At 34.0% G+C, this 14,494-nt stretch overlaps 2 protein-coding genes and 1 long non-coding RNA gene across 5 annotated transcripts; 2 read left to right on the top strand and 1 right to left on the bottom strand.

The window, feature by feature from the left end:
• The first annotated feature begins 689 nt into the window (after positions 1–689).
• On the top strand, positions 690–2,380 carry LOC145638832 (F-box protein At2g26160-like). Its single transcript, XM_081689874.1, has one exon. It carries the CDS (start codon positions 690–692, stop codon positions 1,929–1,931), a length of 1,242 nt encoding a protein of 413 aa, XP_081546000.1. The 3' UTR covers positions 1,932–2,380.
• A 51-nt stretch (positions 2,381–2,431) lies between these two features.
• LOC145638833 (large ribosomal subunit protein mL54-like) lies at positions 2,432–4,737 on the bottom strand. Its single transcript, XM_081689876.1, has 2 exons — positions 4,581–4,737; positions 2,432–3,169 (listed from the first exon to the last, which is right to left on the bottom strand). Exon 2 carries the CDS (start codon positions 3,158–3,160, stop codon positions 2,765–2,767), a length of 396 nt encoding a protein of 131 aa, XP_081546002.1. The 5' UTR covers positions 3,161–3,169; positions 4,581–4,737; the 3' UTR covers positions 2,432–2,764.
• Positions 4,738–5,168: 431 nt separating this feature from the next.
• LOC145638834 (uncharacterized) lies at positions 5,169–11,296 on the top strand. 3 transcript variants are annotated; one of them, XR_014114711.1, is made up of 6 exons: positions 5,169–5,430; positions 6,274–6,319; positions 6,860–6,912; positions 8,730–8,883; positions 9,170–9,231; positions 10,997–11,296. It is a non-coding gene; the product is annotated as an uncharacterized LOC145638834 (long non-coding RNA). The 3 variants fall into 3 exon arrangements; XR_014114710.1 differs by lacking the exons at positions 9,170–9,231; positions 10,997–11,296 and having other exon boundaries at positions 5,171–5,430; XR_014114712.1 differs by lacking the exons at positions 6,860–6,912; positions 9,170–9,231 and having other exon boundaries at positions 5,175–5,430.
• The last annotated feature ends 3,198 nt before the right edge of the window (positions 11,297–14,494 follow it).

Here is a 14,494-nt window from a genome sequence, read left to right on the forward strand (position 1 = left end):
GTTTACATGCTTTATGTTTTCTGGAATATTTCATGCATCTAATATAAATATTATCATTTTATAAAAAAAAAAATAAAAAAAAATCTATTTAATGTTTTGTTGATTAATATATTGTTATTGTTGAATTTATTATATTATTATTGATTTGTGTACTGTTATTGCGTATTGGATAGTAGGGCGGTAAGGACGGTGTTTTTTTTTTTTGTTTTTTTTTTTTTTTTTTTTTTTTTTTTTTTTTTTGGGGAAGGTGACAAAATATTTTATTAAATTAAAGTTAAACAAATTTTAATGTTCAAATATTTATGGACAGCGAGTAAATAATTTGCCTTAAAAGTGGTTATTTTAGTCCTGAGTCCGGACAATATCAGCACCCTAAATATATAATCCTAGTAGGGTGGGACAAGTTTAAATTTGCTAGCTATGGATCAATTTTTTTAGGTTGGTGTAATGGTGTCGGCATTCACAAACCATTCATTTATTTGGAAAAACAAAAGAGTGGTTAATCCAAGTCCACAAATTCTTTTTATTTATTTATTTTTAATGAATAATTCCACGAACTCAACGTCTTTGAATTTGTAAGAAGTTAACAAGTCCACGAATATAACGTCTTTAATTATCATGCATTACCTTCATCAACTCCAAATAATCTCTCAAAACTCATACACGATACACCCAACGAACAAATTCATATGGCAAACACAGAAATTCAAGTTGATTGGTCTGAAATCCCTGATGACATCCTCCTTAAAATCGCGCAAACTGTCACAATCTACTCCGATTACATCCGCCTTCGAGCGGTTTGTTCCAACTGGAGAGTATCTCTTCCTATAGCCCCACCTCAAACTCTCCCGTGTCAACTCCCATGGCTGCTTCTTCCGCCGCCTACTACGTCTATCACCCCTTATACTAACTTAACTGTCACTGATACTGACCCTCGTCGTACCTTCTACAACTTCCTTACTAATAAGCTACATACGTTATCTCTTCCTGAGTCATCCTACCCTCGTCGAATCCTTGGTTCTTGCCATGGAAATCTTATACTCACCACTGGCACCCCTGAAGTGTTCTGCCTTAATCCTCTTAGCAAATCTAAAGTTTTCCTACCACCTCTTTCGGCTCTTCCTGGTGTTGTCTCCTTCAGGTTTTCAAATGTTGGTAGAGAATACTTGATTCAAGATCAGTTAACTGGTCAGATTTACCCCCTTGAGATGAAGCAAATGAGGGATGATTTCATTCGGAAACTTGTTCTTTCTTCTCCTCCTTCAAATGGGTCTCCATCATTTGCCTTCGGTATTACCACTTCTTTTTTGTATAAAACAACTGAATTGGTTTTCTGTAACACCTCTGAGGATCACTGGGTGTGGGTTCCGGTTTCAAATTTTACTGCTGAGGATGTGATTTACAATGAATCTAAAGGGTTGTTTTATGCTGTTAATCATGTAGGGGATGTTGGGAGTTTCCGAGTTGGTGTTGAAGGGGTTTGTGATATAACCATTTGGCAATCTGTGAGTTTGATACCATGTGATCTGCGGTATTTGGTGTTGTTTAATGGGGAGCTAATGCTGTTAACCCGATGTTTGGAAACAGAAGTTGACATCAGGACATATTGTGAACTGTACCGGACTGTAGGGTTTGAGGTGTATCGGTTTTGTGAGTATGAACCTGGGCGTGTGTGTTGGGAGCCGGTGAGGAGTTTGGGAGATGGGGTGGTGTTTGTAGGTGAGAGTGCCTCCTTGGCATTGTCAGCGTCAGATTTTCCTGGTTGTAAGGCAAATTGTGTTTACTTCACCGATGATCATTGTAATAGTAATGATGTTGGGGTGTTTGATTTGGAGGAGAAATGCATTTGTTCGTTGCCCTGTTTTCCAGACGATGCAAGCTTGCCTTTATATTGGGGGTCACCCATATGGATCACTCCTAATCCACACTAGCTAAGCTTAAGCTACTGGCCAGCAGTACTCGTGTTAGTGTGTCATATGCACGCAAACTGAAGGCTAAAATCAATGTATGCTGGTGGTTCAGTACTTCAGTGAATGCAATCTCTAGCTATAGGTCATTGAATTAGAGCATTGGCTGAGTATACCAGTTCTCAGATCTATATATTATTCACATTAATTTTTGCAATTTTTTAATTTTTATTATATTTTGTGAGGGGGGTGTTGGCAAGGAATTTATGCAATATTTACCATTTAAGATGATGCTAGTTGGCTGACTGAGTAAACTAGTTCCCAGATTTGTACAATGTCGCTACATTCATAATTCACTTAGTTCCAGGTACATCTCTACTATAGAGTGCTCATAATTAAACTAAAAAATCTAGCCAAGCAATACACAAACATCAAGTTCTCAGTAGCCAAATGGACTTTATCTTCAGACAGAGGATTTGAAATTGGGATTTAGACAACTCAGATGATAGTGCAGATATCTCAGAAACAGAAAACTCTAGGAATTTATCTCCATGATTGTACTAGTCTCAACAAGGAACCAGTATACTACTACGGTCCAACCCATATATGAAGGGGAAGAGCTAGTATCCCACAGCATTGGAAACTATCAAAATTTGAATTGCACCAATACAAATAGATTATAAAAAATTGGAAACAGCAAGGGAATAACATACCCATGTTTAGTTGCAACTGGAAACAAAGGCAGGTAACTATATTGTTCTAAGTAGCTTCACTTTGCACTTATGAAATCAAGCCGGCATGTGTGCTGCTGCCTCCAACTTTCCAAAGATGATGTTATGCAAAAAAGGTTTGCTCAACTAGTTCTTAGCCCTGACTGAATTGTTTTCCTTGATTCTTGCTCGGTTGTCCAGCTTAACATAGCGCTTAAGATCTTCAATAGGGAGATCTTCAGCTTCTTTCCGTTGCAGCTCACTCAAGGCTGGTCGCTTGTCAAGAAGGTGCCAAAGCCAATCTGGGTACTCAGAGTCTGGTCGTAGCTTAGGATCTGTGCCCTCCTTCAGTATGTTAGCTCCCACTACAGTGGTAGCCTTAATTTCTTTGCTGAGAGATGATACCTTAGGAGCATCAGAAGCTCCACCTCCTTTAGACCCTTTTTTTGCTTTCCCAGCAGCATATGTCCTCAAACCAATCATCCGCATTGGCTCCATTGAATTCATGGCAATTTTCAATGACCTTGCATGATTCAATGCCATTTCTTCTTCCTGTCACAAAAATATACAGCAACATGAACAGCTGTTTCAGCAAACATAAAACTTTAAAAAGTAAGGAGTACGAAACTGCAGCTTAAATTCATGCAGCTCTCCTTCAGTAATCCATGATTGATATACTTGATAACTCAGAAAAATTCCTAGCTACTCTTATCAGAAGTTTTGTATAATTGCCTGACAACATAACACATTTGACAGGACTGATGAATCAGATGCCTTTGGTTTCTCTGACATTACAAACTTTCATTTAAGGTTCAATATTATGTAAATCCATTGTCCATATACTACCTTAATTTTTATCATTTACATCTCACAAAGTCACAAGTCACAACCTATGACTGCTTATCTTTCCCTTTCTAAATCCTTGACCCCCTTCCCAACTACCAGCAATCCATCAATCATCTCAACACAAATGGAAGTTATAGCTCTTTCGAACACTCAACTCATTCTTGCTAAGAAGGTATCCAACAACGCCCCCCATCCCCCCTCTCCATTTCTCTCTCTCTCTCTTTTCCTCTAAAACGAGCAAATCAACAATTCTAAATACACCAACCTGCTATGGCCAGTCAGCCATAGCTGTTGGATTTTGCTAGGACACCAATTCTGCTACTTCACCATTATAGATGTAACTTAAATCTCTTCCACACATCAATATCTACAGTAAAATTAGTAAAAGCATTCCTTCTACATACAAGTCCGGTTGAGAACCCACTAGCTTGCACTTGGAAAAAGTACACAGCTTGGGTTTTGGGGTTTTGCCTTACTACATCAACTTGAGGGATTGTATGACCAACATCAGTCCAAGAACAAAACAAGGTTCAACTACGAGCTAAAGATCCAAAACCCACCTTCTAAGCAGCAATGTAGCAGATACAGGGACTGAAACAGCCATATAACAGCAAAATCAAAATCACAAAATGGGTACAGCGCGGATTTTACAAAACCAATGTTTGACAAAATATCTGAAATTATTCAACAATCAAATCGCTTCCCAAATTTGGATTGACAAAAAACCCCACATCCTTCATGAAATTATATGGAAATCTGCCAACATCTTACCAGGCCCGTCCCTGAGCCAGGGAAGGCGGCCCAGAAAGAAACGGTCCATTTTTATAATTCCATCCTAACATTTAAGGGTTCTCCAGTACATCAGTAACCAAATTTGATTCAATCGTCAAATTAGGCTCGAAAAATCACATAATTTTCAGGCATATCAACGTAAATTGGACATAAAAAATTGCAGCAGCAAAATCTCTAGTTTTCATAAGTTCAGTAATTCTATTCAATAGTTCAATTAATCTACATTAGAAGAACCCTACTAAAAAAATAAATTGACAATACCATAAACCTAAACCCTAGAATATAAAGCTGATATTCAATGATTGAAACAATAAATTAATCTTACCTAAGAAGCTGTTTCAATGGAGGAAAGAAAGCTGCAAAGCCGCTTCAATGGAGACCTCAGAGTACGCTTCAAGGGAGGAGAGAAATAGAACAACGTACAAGTGGGAAGGCGAAAAAAAAAAATGAGCGAGGAAAATTGATGAAATAATGACCCATAGAATGTCCAAGGTTTGGACACTCACAGAGATGGGCTGGAGTCCTGGACCGGCGCAAGTGCCAATAGATGGCAATCGTATCGTATCGTGTCATGTTAGTATTCGTGACCTTTGACTTCGTGTTTGAAATTAAACGGGTGCAAATAATTCTTGACACTAACTACTTTAACTACTTTTTTCATGTTCGATTCGTGTCGTATTGTTATGTTATATGAGAAGATATTAATCTCGTTCAATGTATTTTTATCAATAATTCCATGAAAAGAATAAGCCTCATTTAATATGCTATCCTTAAACCTTATAAAAATGCAAAAGTTTTAACTGTAGCTTATGAATAGTACCCGCTGGTGCTATTACAGAGATGTCCTTGAATTCATTGAATTGCCGATTTTGCCCTTTATTGTTTTGTTTCTTTGGTGGCCTGGCTGTCGCCAGCTGTCTTCTCTCTCTTAACTCTTAAGGCTTCTTCCTTCTCCTCTCGGCGCTCCCACTCTCTATCTCCTCCATTGGAGCAGTTTCTGAGGTACAAAACAAAAGAATTTATGATTTATTTTTTGTTTATTTCTTTTGTTCATCTATTCGATTAGATTTTTCCTCTTATAAGAATGGAGGCGGGAACAGCAGCAGCGAAACCAATAATCAATGTCGCTGCCATTTGCGGCTCCTTTCCATACAACATAGACCTCCTCCGAGCAGGTACTTTCTCTCTCCCCTTCCTCCTCCACAATCAAATTTTAAGACCCAAACTTTGTTCAGAATCAATACAAACAATGGAAATCAATTACATGGGTATTTCGTCATTGCCGATAATTATGTTAGAATTCAAAGTATATAATTATAACAATTAATAGATTAACATATTAATGTTAAATTAAATGTTTAAAATTATGAAGCATTTGTGATGAACCATATATCAATATATAGCTAGAACTGTCGATAATACCAGTAACAAATAATTTAACATACAATCCCAAGTATTGTGTGTATAAAATTAAACAACCTTTTTATTTTAATTGTTTTGGTATGAAAAACTTTAATTCAGGTTTGGGACCCTCATTCCAAAACTCTTATTACCAAACTGCAGATTAATATGTTCCTGTTGTTTTCTAATGTTTTTGGTTGAATCTTTTGGGTGTATTTGTGCGAAATCGTTTCTTTTTTAATAGGAGTTTATTTGATCGATTTGTTTTCGATTTTTTGGGTTTATTTATTCTATTGTTTTTCGATATTTTAAGGGTTTATTTGTTCTATTTATTTTCATTTTTTGGGTTGAATTTTAGTGCTTCTTCGATTGTGTGGTGGTTTTTTTTTGGGTTGAATTTGATTGATTTATGTTTTTTGGGTTGATTTTTTATATTGTTAGTAGCATTATTGTCTGATTTGTAACAGAATTGTTGATCTCCAGGTACAATTCTATCTCCCCTTTCTCTTTCTTGTTCAAATTGGTTCAATTTTCATCTAACCTTTAATATGAATGTCTTTTTTTTTTTTTTTTTCTCATCCTCCAGTTTCTCTGTTTTTTTTTTTTTTCTAAAATAGGCAGAAGGAGTAAGACGGAGCAAGGTTTGGTGGATTCGAGTTTGAGGTGAAGAAACTCAGACATTATTGCATGGTCGATTTGTTTTTAATTTCTAGAATGTAATGATTTATTTATGATCTGTGCTGTGATTTGTGTGTTATTGTTGATGTTTGTTTGTGTTTTGTGGAATTGATGGAATTTTAATTTGATTGATTGAGAAACAAGCTCAGTTGATGTTAGGCTACTTTTTTTTTTGTCAAATATGAAGTGGTACATTTGAACGATTGTACCATTATTGTTAAATTCGGTTTGAAATTTATTTATTTTGTGTTATTTTGTATGAGTGATGTATGAGTAATTGTTTGATGAAGATTGGGTGGGCTTCATTGTTTCTTCCTTTAAGGTTGTGTTCATTTCCCTTTTTTTCGTTGTATTTCTTGTACCTTGATTATGAGCGGTGCTTTAATTTCTATATATGCAGAAATGGAGGGTGAAAAATTATTTCAGAATTATGGGGTGGTTTTGATTCAATCTATAACCCTTATAAAAATGCAAGACGAAACTAATGTAGTTTATGTGGTGGTTCATTTGTGGGCTTTATTGCAGTTTTCGATTGAATTTGATATCAAATGGCTCTTACATAGCAACTTGCTACAAAGGTATCTCTTCATTGTTCATTCTCATGGTTTCCTCTATTTAGTTCGTCTGTACATTGGGAACTTTTCAATTCAATCTGATGAAATTTCAGGCTTTTCCATATTTTACTTTCGTTCATAAATTTAGGGGTTTTCTCGATTCAATTATGGTCATTTTAAAATTGGAGCTTTTCCGAATTAATTTAATTAGTTCAAATATTTGGGGTGGTTTAAGCATTCTAAAGCTATTTCTTATGTTAGGATATCTGTAATGATTTTCTTATCTGTGTTGTGATTTGTGTGTTGTTGTTGATGTTTGTTTCTGTTTTGTGGAATTGATGGAATTTTAATTTGATTGATTGAGATCTGGAATTGTTCTACTAAAGGGCTACTTTTAAACCTCCGATCAGGTGCCACTATTTTTTTAGCTTCCTTTGTTTTTGTTGTCACATTAGATGAGATGAAACACTCCATATTTTGAAATTTGGAAAATCTGTTTTTCATTGGAAGGTAAATATATCATGCCACCTAATGCTGCTAACCTGATCATTTATAAGAATGTAAAATCATGTTTATGTGACAAGCCTAATGGTGGCCAATAAGATCAGAACCGTTTAAATGATCAGTAGAGTAGTATTGTACCATTGGCTTTAATAAAATCGTCACTATTCCTTAGGTTAAAATTTTACTCTTCCTTGTCATCAAAAAATAATAAATTGTTACTCTTCTAATTTAAAATGAGGTCAATTTACTTCTTTTTGTTGTGTTACAAACACACTACTTAATATTCCTTTCTTATGGAGGAGGAGAGGAACTTCTGATGCAGAATTTGCTCCGCATCATTTTTAAACTTTAACTTAATACAAGGAATTAAATATATTAACATGGGTAAATCCTGTATCGTGTAGGCAAACATTTTAAAGAAATGTCATGACCATGGAATGGGCCCTGTAGGTTTCTATGAGCCTTGTTTTCGTGAGGGAGGGAAGTTGCATTTGAGCATGATGTGTTTTGGTCAGTTTTGGGATCCTGATGCCAGCAAATATGTAAAAAATCGGCCAATTGATCAAGCAAAACCACTGTCACTTCCACATGAATTTCTAATGTTAGTTGAAAGAGCCATCAATGACTCTCACTCTCTTATAGATAAACAGTCTGAGGCAAATAATGTAGAAGACATTCTTCTCCCAGTTGTAAATTATTATACACAAACTGGACAGCTCGGTTTACATCAGGCTCGTAATTCGAAAGTTTTATCTGATTTTTCTTGTATTGAAATTACATGGCTTAGATTTCAGTGTGACAACTAACACTTTCATGTTGAAGAAACATCTGGACAACTCTTCTATAATACCTATTAGAAATTGTCTTACTGTTGCTATGACCTTTTTTGTTTGCTTGCTTGTTCGTTTCCTGTCAAATGGGATCTTGTTAATTCTTAGAAACAAGTAAATGATCTCCAAAATTGAAGTTAATGGGCATTGTATCACACAATAAAGAACATCTTTTGAAGTTTGGTAAAAAAAAACTCCAACTTCTTTACTCATAGTCTCTAATAAGTAATGACCACCTAATCTCCCAAAAGGTAGAATAAAATTAGGAAACTGGTGTTTGCTGACTTGCTTTATGCACTATAGCCTCTATACTACAGGGCCAAAGTGTCTGTCAGCTTAATAAGTTAAGGAACTAACACCTTAATAGGTTAAGAGTAAGTTGCCTATCTGGAAATTAACTTGGCTTTTTTGTTCTACAATTATACGATTCTATAGTCTATAATGTCAAGCAAAGTGAAGCTCTAGGACCTCATTGCCTTGATTGATACATTCATCTGCTTGTTTCAGGACAAGGATTAGAGTCGGGAGAGTCTTGGGAAAGGAATACCTATTGTGTCTTTCTCCATTGGTGACTCTGCAGAATTTTTATATGGTGATCAGGCAGATGCTGAAAAGGCTGATAAGATTAAATTAGAATCTGGAGATGTTCTAATATTCGGAGGTAAATCAAGACGTATTTTTCATGGTGTCTCTGCAATTTTTTTGTGAAGTTTGAAGTGTTTTTAGTGGATTGGTAAGTGAATTAGTGAGAGTTTTGAGTGGTTATTTACATATGGATGGAGAAGTCAATAATTTTTGGTAATGCTTAAGTTAGGGTTTATTTTGCACTGTTGTTGTTATATTCGGTTTCAAATTTTCTTAATGTTGTGTTCTTATGTTGAATCTACTTGTAAAAATGGCCAGGGAAGTTTATATTTGGTTTTTTTTTTTATATATATATACTTCAGAGCTTTCTCTAACCCCCCACTAAAGCAAAATAACTTTCCTCTCCATTGAAGTAACTTGAAAGGTAATTTGTTGATTTCCCGATCCGACGTCCAAGTATAGTTCTTTTTGCTTTCTCTCTCTTGTTCTAATTGGTTCAATGTTCATCTCTTCGTTTAGATTTTTCCTTTTATTTGAATGTTAGACTGATTAAATTTTTGTTCATTTCTGGGTTTTTATGCAGTTGGATTTTCTGGGTTTTTATTTATTTATTTAATATTGATTCTGAATTTAATTCAGCTTTATTAGGTGTTTTTGTGTTTAAAGCTTGATGCTAATATCATTGGAGGAACTTAGTTATAGAAAGGCATGCCTTTTTATTGGCAGAAGTGAATAAGTTAGTTTTTTGTAATTAGTTTGATAGAAGTAGAATATCATATTGCTAAAAGTTTTCTATTTGATTTGGTATAGGATCTTCACTAATTAAAAGGAGATTATGCCAGTTTTCCAGTCAATGTGATCTTCATGGATTAAAATTGACATACCAATGAAACTCAACATTCTATATTTTTTCACACAATTAACATGGTTGGCTGACTTGGGAGGTTTAAAAAATATCTCTAATTAATGGATTATGTTTAGTATCTGCCTGAGATTGTTGTGCTATTATTATTGTATGGACGAGGTCGTGGTGAAAGTAAGATAAAGCTCTAAAACGTTCAATGTGATGGCAAAACCATTTGCTTGTATCTTATACTCGATGTAGTATAGTTGTATATAGCCTATATTATTTGCTTGAATCTTATACTCAATGTAGTATAATTGTATATAGCCTAAAATGTTCAATGTAATGTCAGACTTTATGAACTATTCAGAACTCCAAGTCCTAAGCTTAATTAAACCCTTTAGCTGTGTATTGTTTCTTATTTGAGTGGTGGATTGTCCGTTTGTTATTGAACAGGAAGTTTGTTATTGCCTGATTGACCGGATAAGTTTTGAGATGCTACCTACATTACATCCTTGGAGTTGATATTGATGATACAATGTAGTTATATCATCACCCCTTCTCTGTGGATAGCCAAAAGGCAAGGCTTGCACTTGAAGAGAATCAAATTGATTATACATTTATTACATGGATGCATCATTCTTCATTCTGTCATGCTGTCATGTTTAAATACAAGGTAGGAAAGTATTTTTGGATATATTTAGTTAATCAGAAGTATATATTCATAGCTTCAAAGATATGAAAAGAGGAACATGGTTAAGTAGAATGTCTTCATGGCATTGAGAGTCGCATGAAACCTATTCTTGGTTGAGTTAATGCATGCATCACCAAGTTAAATGGGCTTGCAAATGAGCATCATTGGTCTTTGATTTTGGTACTTTGACCAGATTAGGTAGGGCTAGGCCAGCAGACCTTGGTTGCATATTATGACAACCATCATTTCTTGGATGAATTTATATCATACCTTTGTGATGATTTTATTCAGCCTATATATATATATATATATATATATATATATATATATATATATATATATATATATATATATATATATATGTGCACTTATCTGTGTTTGGCGACTTTTTTTTCTGTATATGGTATATTTTGGTAATTCAAACTTATTAGAATATAGAGCATCATAATATTATCTGAAAGTTTAGATGGATTGGTTATTGGCTCTTTGATTTCATTCTACACGGGATGAATGAAATCATGAAGAACTTTATTGTCTTAATATCTGTTCTCTCTTCCCCCCCCCTCTCTCTCTCTCTCTCTCTCTCTCTATCTATCTATCTCTATTTTGTATACCTGGTAAGGTCCTAAACTTACTTTTTCATGATGACAGAAACAAAAGGTTGAGGACAAATTAAAGGTTCTTTTGGAGACTGTCCCTGTACACAAAGAAAGTGGCGGATATATATTTGTTGCAAGCTTTGAAATAAGCCTCAAGGAGCAAACAGGAAAGATAAGTTTCTTAGATCCAATAGGGTTGAAATATACCCCATATACAAAGTTATTATAAATAAGAGTGACAATTTTGTAATCATTAACTAATTACTACAGTCATTAACAATAGTATGAATTTTGGAATCATTCAAAATTGGCTCAGTTTGATTACAATGAGACTTATTTAATTAAGCACTAATTTAGGTACTGCTTCCTCTATCTCATACTTCCTCCGTTTTTATTTAGTTGACGCGTTTTATTTAGGCACATGTATTAAGGAGAGGAGAGAGAGTGAGAGAGAATGAAAAATCAAGTGGGGTAGCTTGTAAATGCAAGGTAAAAAAGTTACCCCAAAAGGAAACGTGTCAACTAAAAAAAAACTTCCTAAAAAGGAATACGTGTCAACTAAAAAGAAACGGAGGTAGTATTACAAAGTCTGCATTCTTTTTTAGGGAAGGCAAAATTAAAAACCTATTTCAATACTTTTGACAATATTACCTTTTTTTATGAGTTACCTTTATTTTTTTTTTTTTTTGGTACTAATTATGTCTTTTGATATCAATCCCAATAGTTTCTTCCTCCCTCCCTATAACACCTTTCTATTACCACGTTTGCCAACGCATGTTTTTACGATTAATATCTCTAATTAAATTAGCATCATTGCAAAATTATAAAAAGTGGATATTAATACAATATACATTAAAATGATTCAAACAAGATCTCACATGAATATTTTTTATCGTATTTATAAACCACAAAAGCGAATTAAAGTGTGTTGTGTGAATACTATAAAAGTCAAACGGTGCCAACTAAAAAAACGAAGGATGTAATTCCCAACTAAATTCTCTCTCTCTCTCTCTCTCTCTCTCTCTCTCTCTCTCTCTCTCTAACTCCAAATTACACATGTATACTCATTCCTCAATAATAAATTTAAGGAATCTACAACCTACTTAATTCACATGAAAAAACTCAAAGAAGCTTTGTTTAGTTTGAGTACTACCAGAGTTACATGTTTAATTAACTAACTATATTCAAAGTCAACATACTATTATTCAAACCTATAGAAGCTCTTTTGTAAAACTATAAAAGAACAAATTATTAATGTTAAATAAGAAACAGTCTTGAGGATAATTATTAGGTGAACATAACTTAAAATTATCATAAATTTAATAATTAAAATGTAATAAACATGTATCAAAAGCGTTTTTATTACTTAATACATAACATTGCACCAATTAATTACCACCATTTTAATGAATTCGACTCACATTTACTAAACAACAATATAATTTGAAAAACCTTACGAGAAAAATTGAAAAAAATAGAGCTACAAATTTATGACTACAAAATTGAGTGGGAGAGACTTGAGAAAGGAGAGGAAGAGAGATATAAAGGAATAAATAGGAGGAGAGGGATCGAAAAAAGTAGGGCGGATAGAAAAGGAAGCTATAGGTCGAGAGAGGAAAAAAAAGGGAGGGAGCCAAGAGTGAAAAGGGCGGGAAAAGAGGAAGAGAAGGATCGTGAGAGAAAAAAAGTCTAGGAGAAAGAGAAAGAATGGATAGATATATAGAGAAGGCAACGCAGAGAGAGAGAGAGAGAGAGACATAAAGGTGCTAAGAAAGAGAGAGAAGACAAGGTCACAAGAGGGGGGGGGGGAGAGGGCCTCAGAGAGAAAGCTGCTATGAAAAGAGAGAAAAAGTTGTTTAAAAGGGAAAGAGAAAAGGCACCCCATGAGCTAAAAGTAAAGGGCATGTCGAAGGATAGACAGAGAAGGGCTAGGAGAGAGGAACCAAGAGATGGGGGAGAGGAGCCAAGTGATGAGAAAAATGATCTAGGATGTGAGAGAGAGAGAGAGAGAGAGAGAGAGATCAGAGAGGCCGAAAGAAAGAGGGAGATAAATAGAAGCTGAAAGAGATAGAAGGCTTAGGTGAAAACGAAAGAAAGATAGATGTTGGGGGAAAAGGAGAGCGAGAAAGTACAATCTATAGTTTTAAATGCCTTTTTTTTAGAATGGAACAAGGACAAGAAGGATTAGGGCAGAAGAAATAGATAGATAAAGAGTTTGGGCCATCAATAAAGGAAAAACGAGTGAAATGTGAGCAAGTGAACTTATAATTTCAAATCCATTTAAAAAAGGGAATGGGGAGATAAAGTCGGAAAGAATTTAAATGAAAAGGGGAGAGAGAGAGAGAGAGAGAGAGAGAGAGAGAGAGAGAGAGAGAGAGATTATTAGTTAGTACTCTTAAAAGCCATTAAGTAGTTATATAAGAAAGAAAACGCATTATCATGCATTTCATGTTTACATATGCACAATTAAAAATACATATTTAATCAACGCACCAAATTAAAATTGAACTTAATCTATTGTTCAAAGCCCTTAACTCTCTTTCCTAAAACAACACAAGAACATCCTATTATGGTAATTAGAAAACAAATTTGAAGATAAAAATTAATTAAGCTAATAAAACTTAAAATTATTATCAACCTATTAATTAAATCCTAATAAACATGTATCAAGAATTAGTAATTATTGTCATAAACCAAAGACGCTCAATTGCTAAAAAAAGTTCTTGAGAGTAGTAAGTCAATTTATTTCACCAAATTGGGAGACCACGCGTGTAGATTTGTCAAATTTGGTAGGGCCACGAATATAGAAAGATATGCCTTTGCATGTCTCATAATTATTTGATAAGAATGTCATAAATAGCTATATATATCTCGAAAAAGAAAAGGAGGAAGGGAAGGGGGAAAGAAAAATTATTAGTACATAAATTAGTATGTACAATATTTAAAGATAATAACAGTACACAATAAATGTCGTTTCACTAAATGCGTCAAACACTAAGATGCTATTACCGTTTACATGCGAGCCTAAGAACTACAATCGTTGAAATCGTACATAAAATGATTTATAGATAAATAACCAATAAATAAAATTTAATATATAAACATATGATATTTCTCATTCATTTTATACATTCCATATCGATTACAAACTCTAATTACTAAAATTTTCAATAGAAGAACCACTCGAAAATTTTCTACTTTAAATAGTCTAACAAACAAATATACAATACTTTTGTATATTTTACATTTAATCCATTTTACATAACTTTATCCCTTAGTGGTGCATTTCCTTATAACTAATCCTTATTATCACAATCATTCTAAGACGAAGCTATTCGAAAAATATTTAGGTACTCCTCAATAGGAAACTATTTTGCGTTCTACAATAATGTCTAAAACAATAGTATATTTTTTTTAAGAATCTTTAAATTATCAAATTCTAGATAACTTCACTTATAACAATTGTTTTTCCATAGATATTTCCCCATAGAAACTTTATTACTACTCCTTCTCAGTACTTATAAATTCATGCATCCTTGCTATTACAAAA

Source organism: Chenopodium album, chromosome 7 (assembly GCF_948465745.1).
Source record: "Chenopodium album chromosome 7, dcCheAlbu1.1, whole genome shotgun sequence".
Classification (NCBI taxonomy): domain Eukaryota; kingdom Viridiplantae; phylum Streptophyta; class Magnoliopsida; order Caryophyllales; family Amaranthaceae; genus Chenopodium; species Chenopodium album.

Bases quoted from the DNA above. Each gene is read 5' to 3' on its own strand.
- LOC145638833 (XM_081689876.1), bottom strand. From the start codon at position 3,160: ATGGCATTGAATCATGCAAGGTCATTGAAAATTGCCATGAATTCAATG.
- LOC145638832 (XM_081689874.1), top strand. From the start codon at position 690: ATGGCAAACACAGAAATTCAAGTTGATTGGTCTGAAATCCCTGATGAC.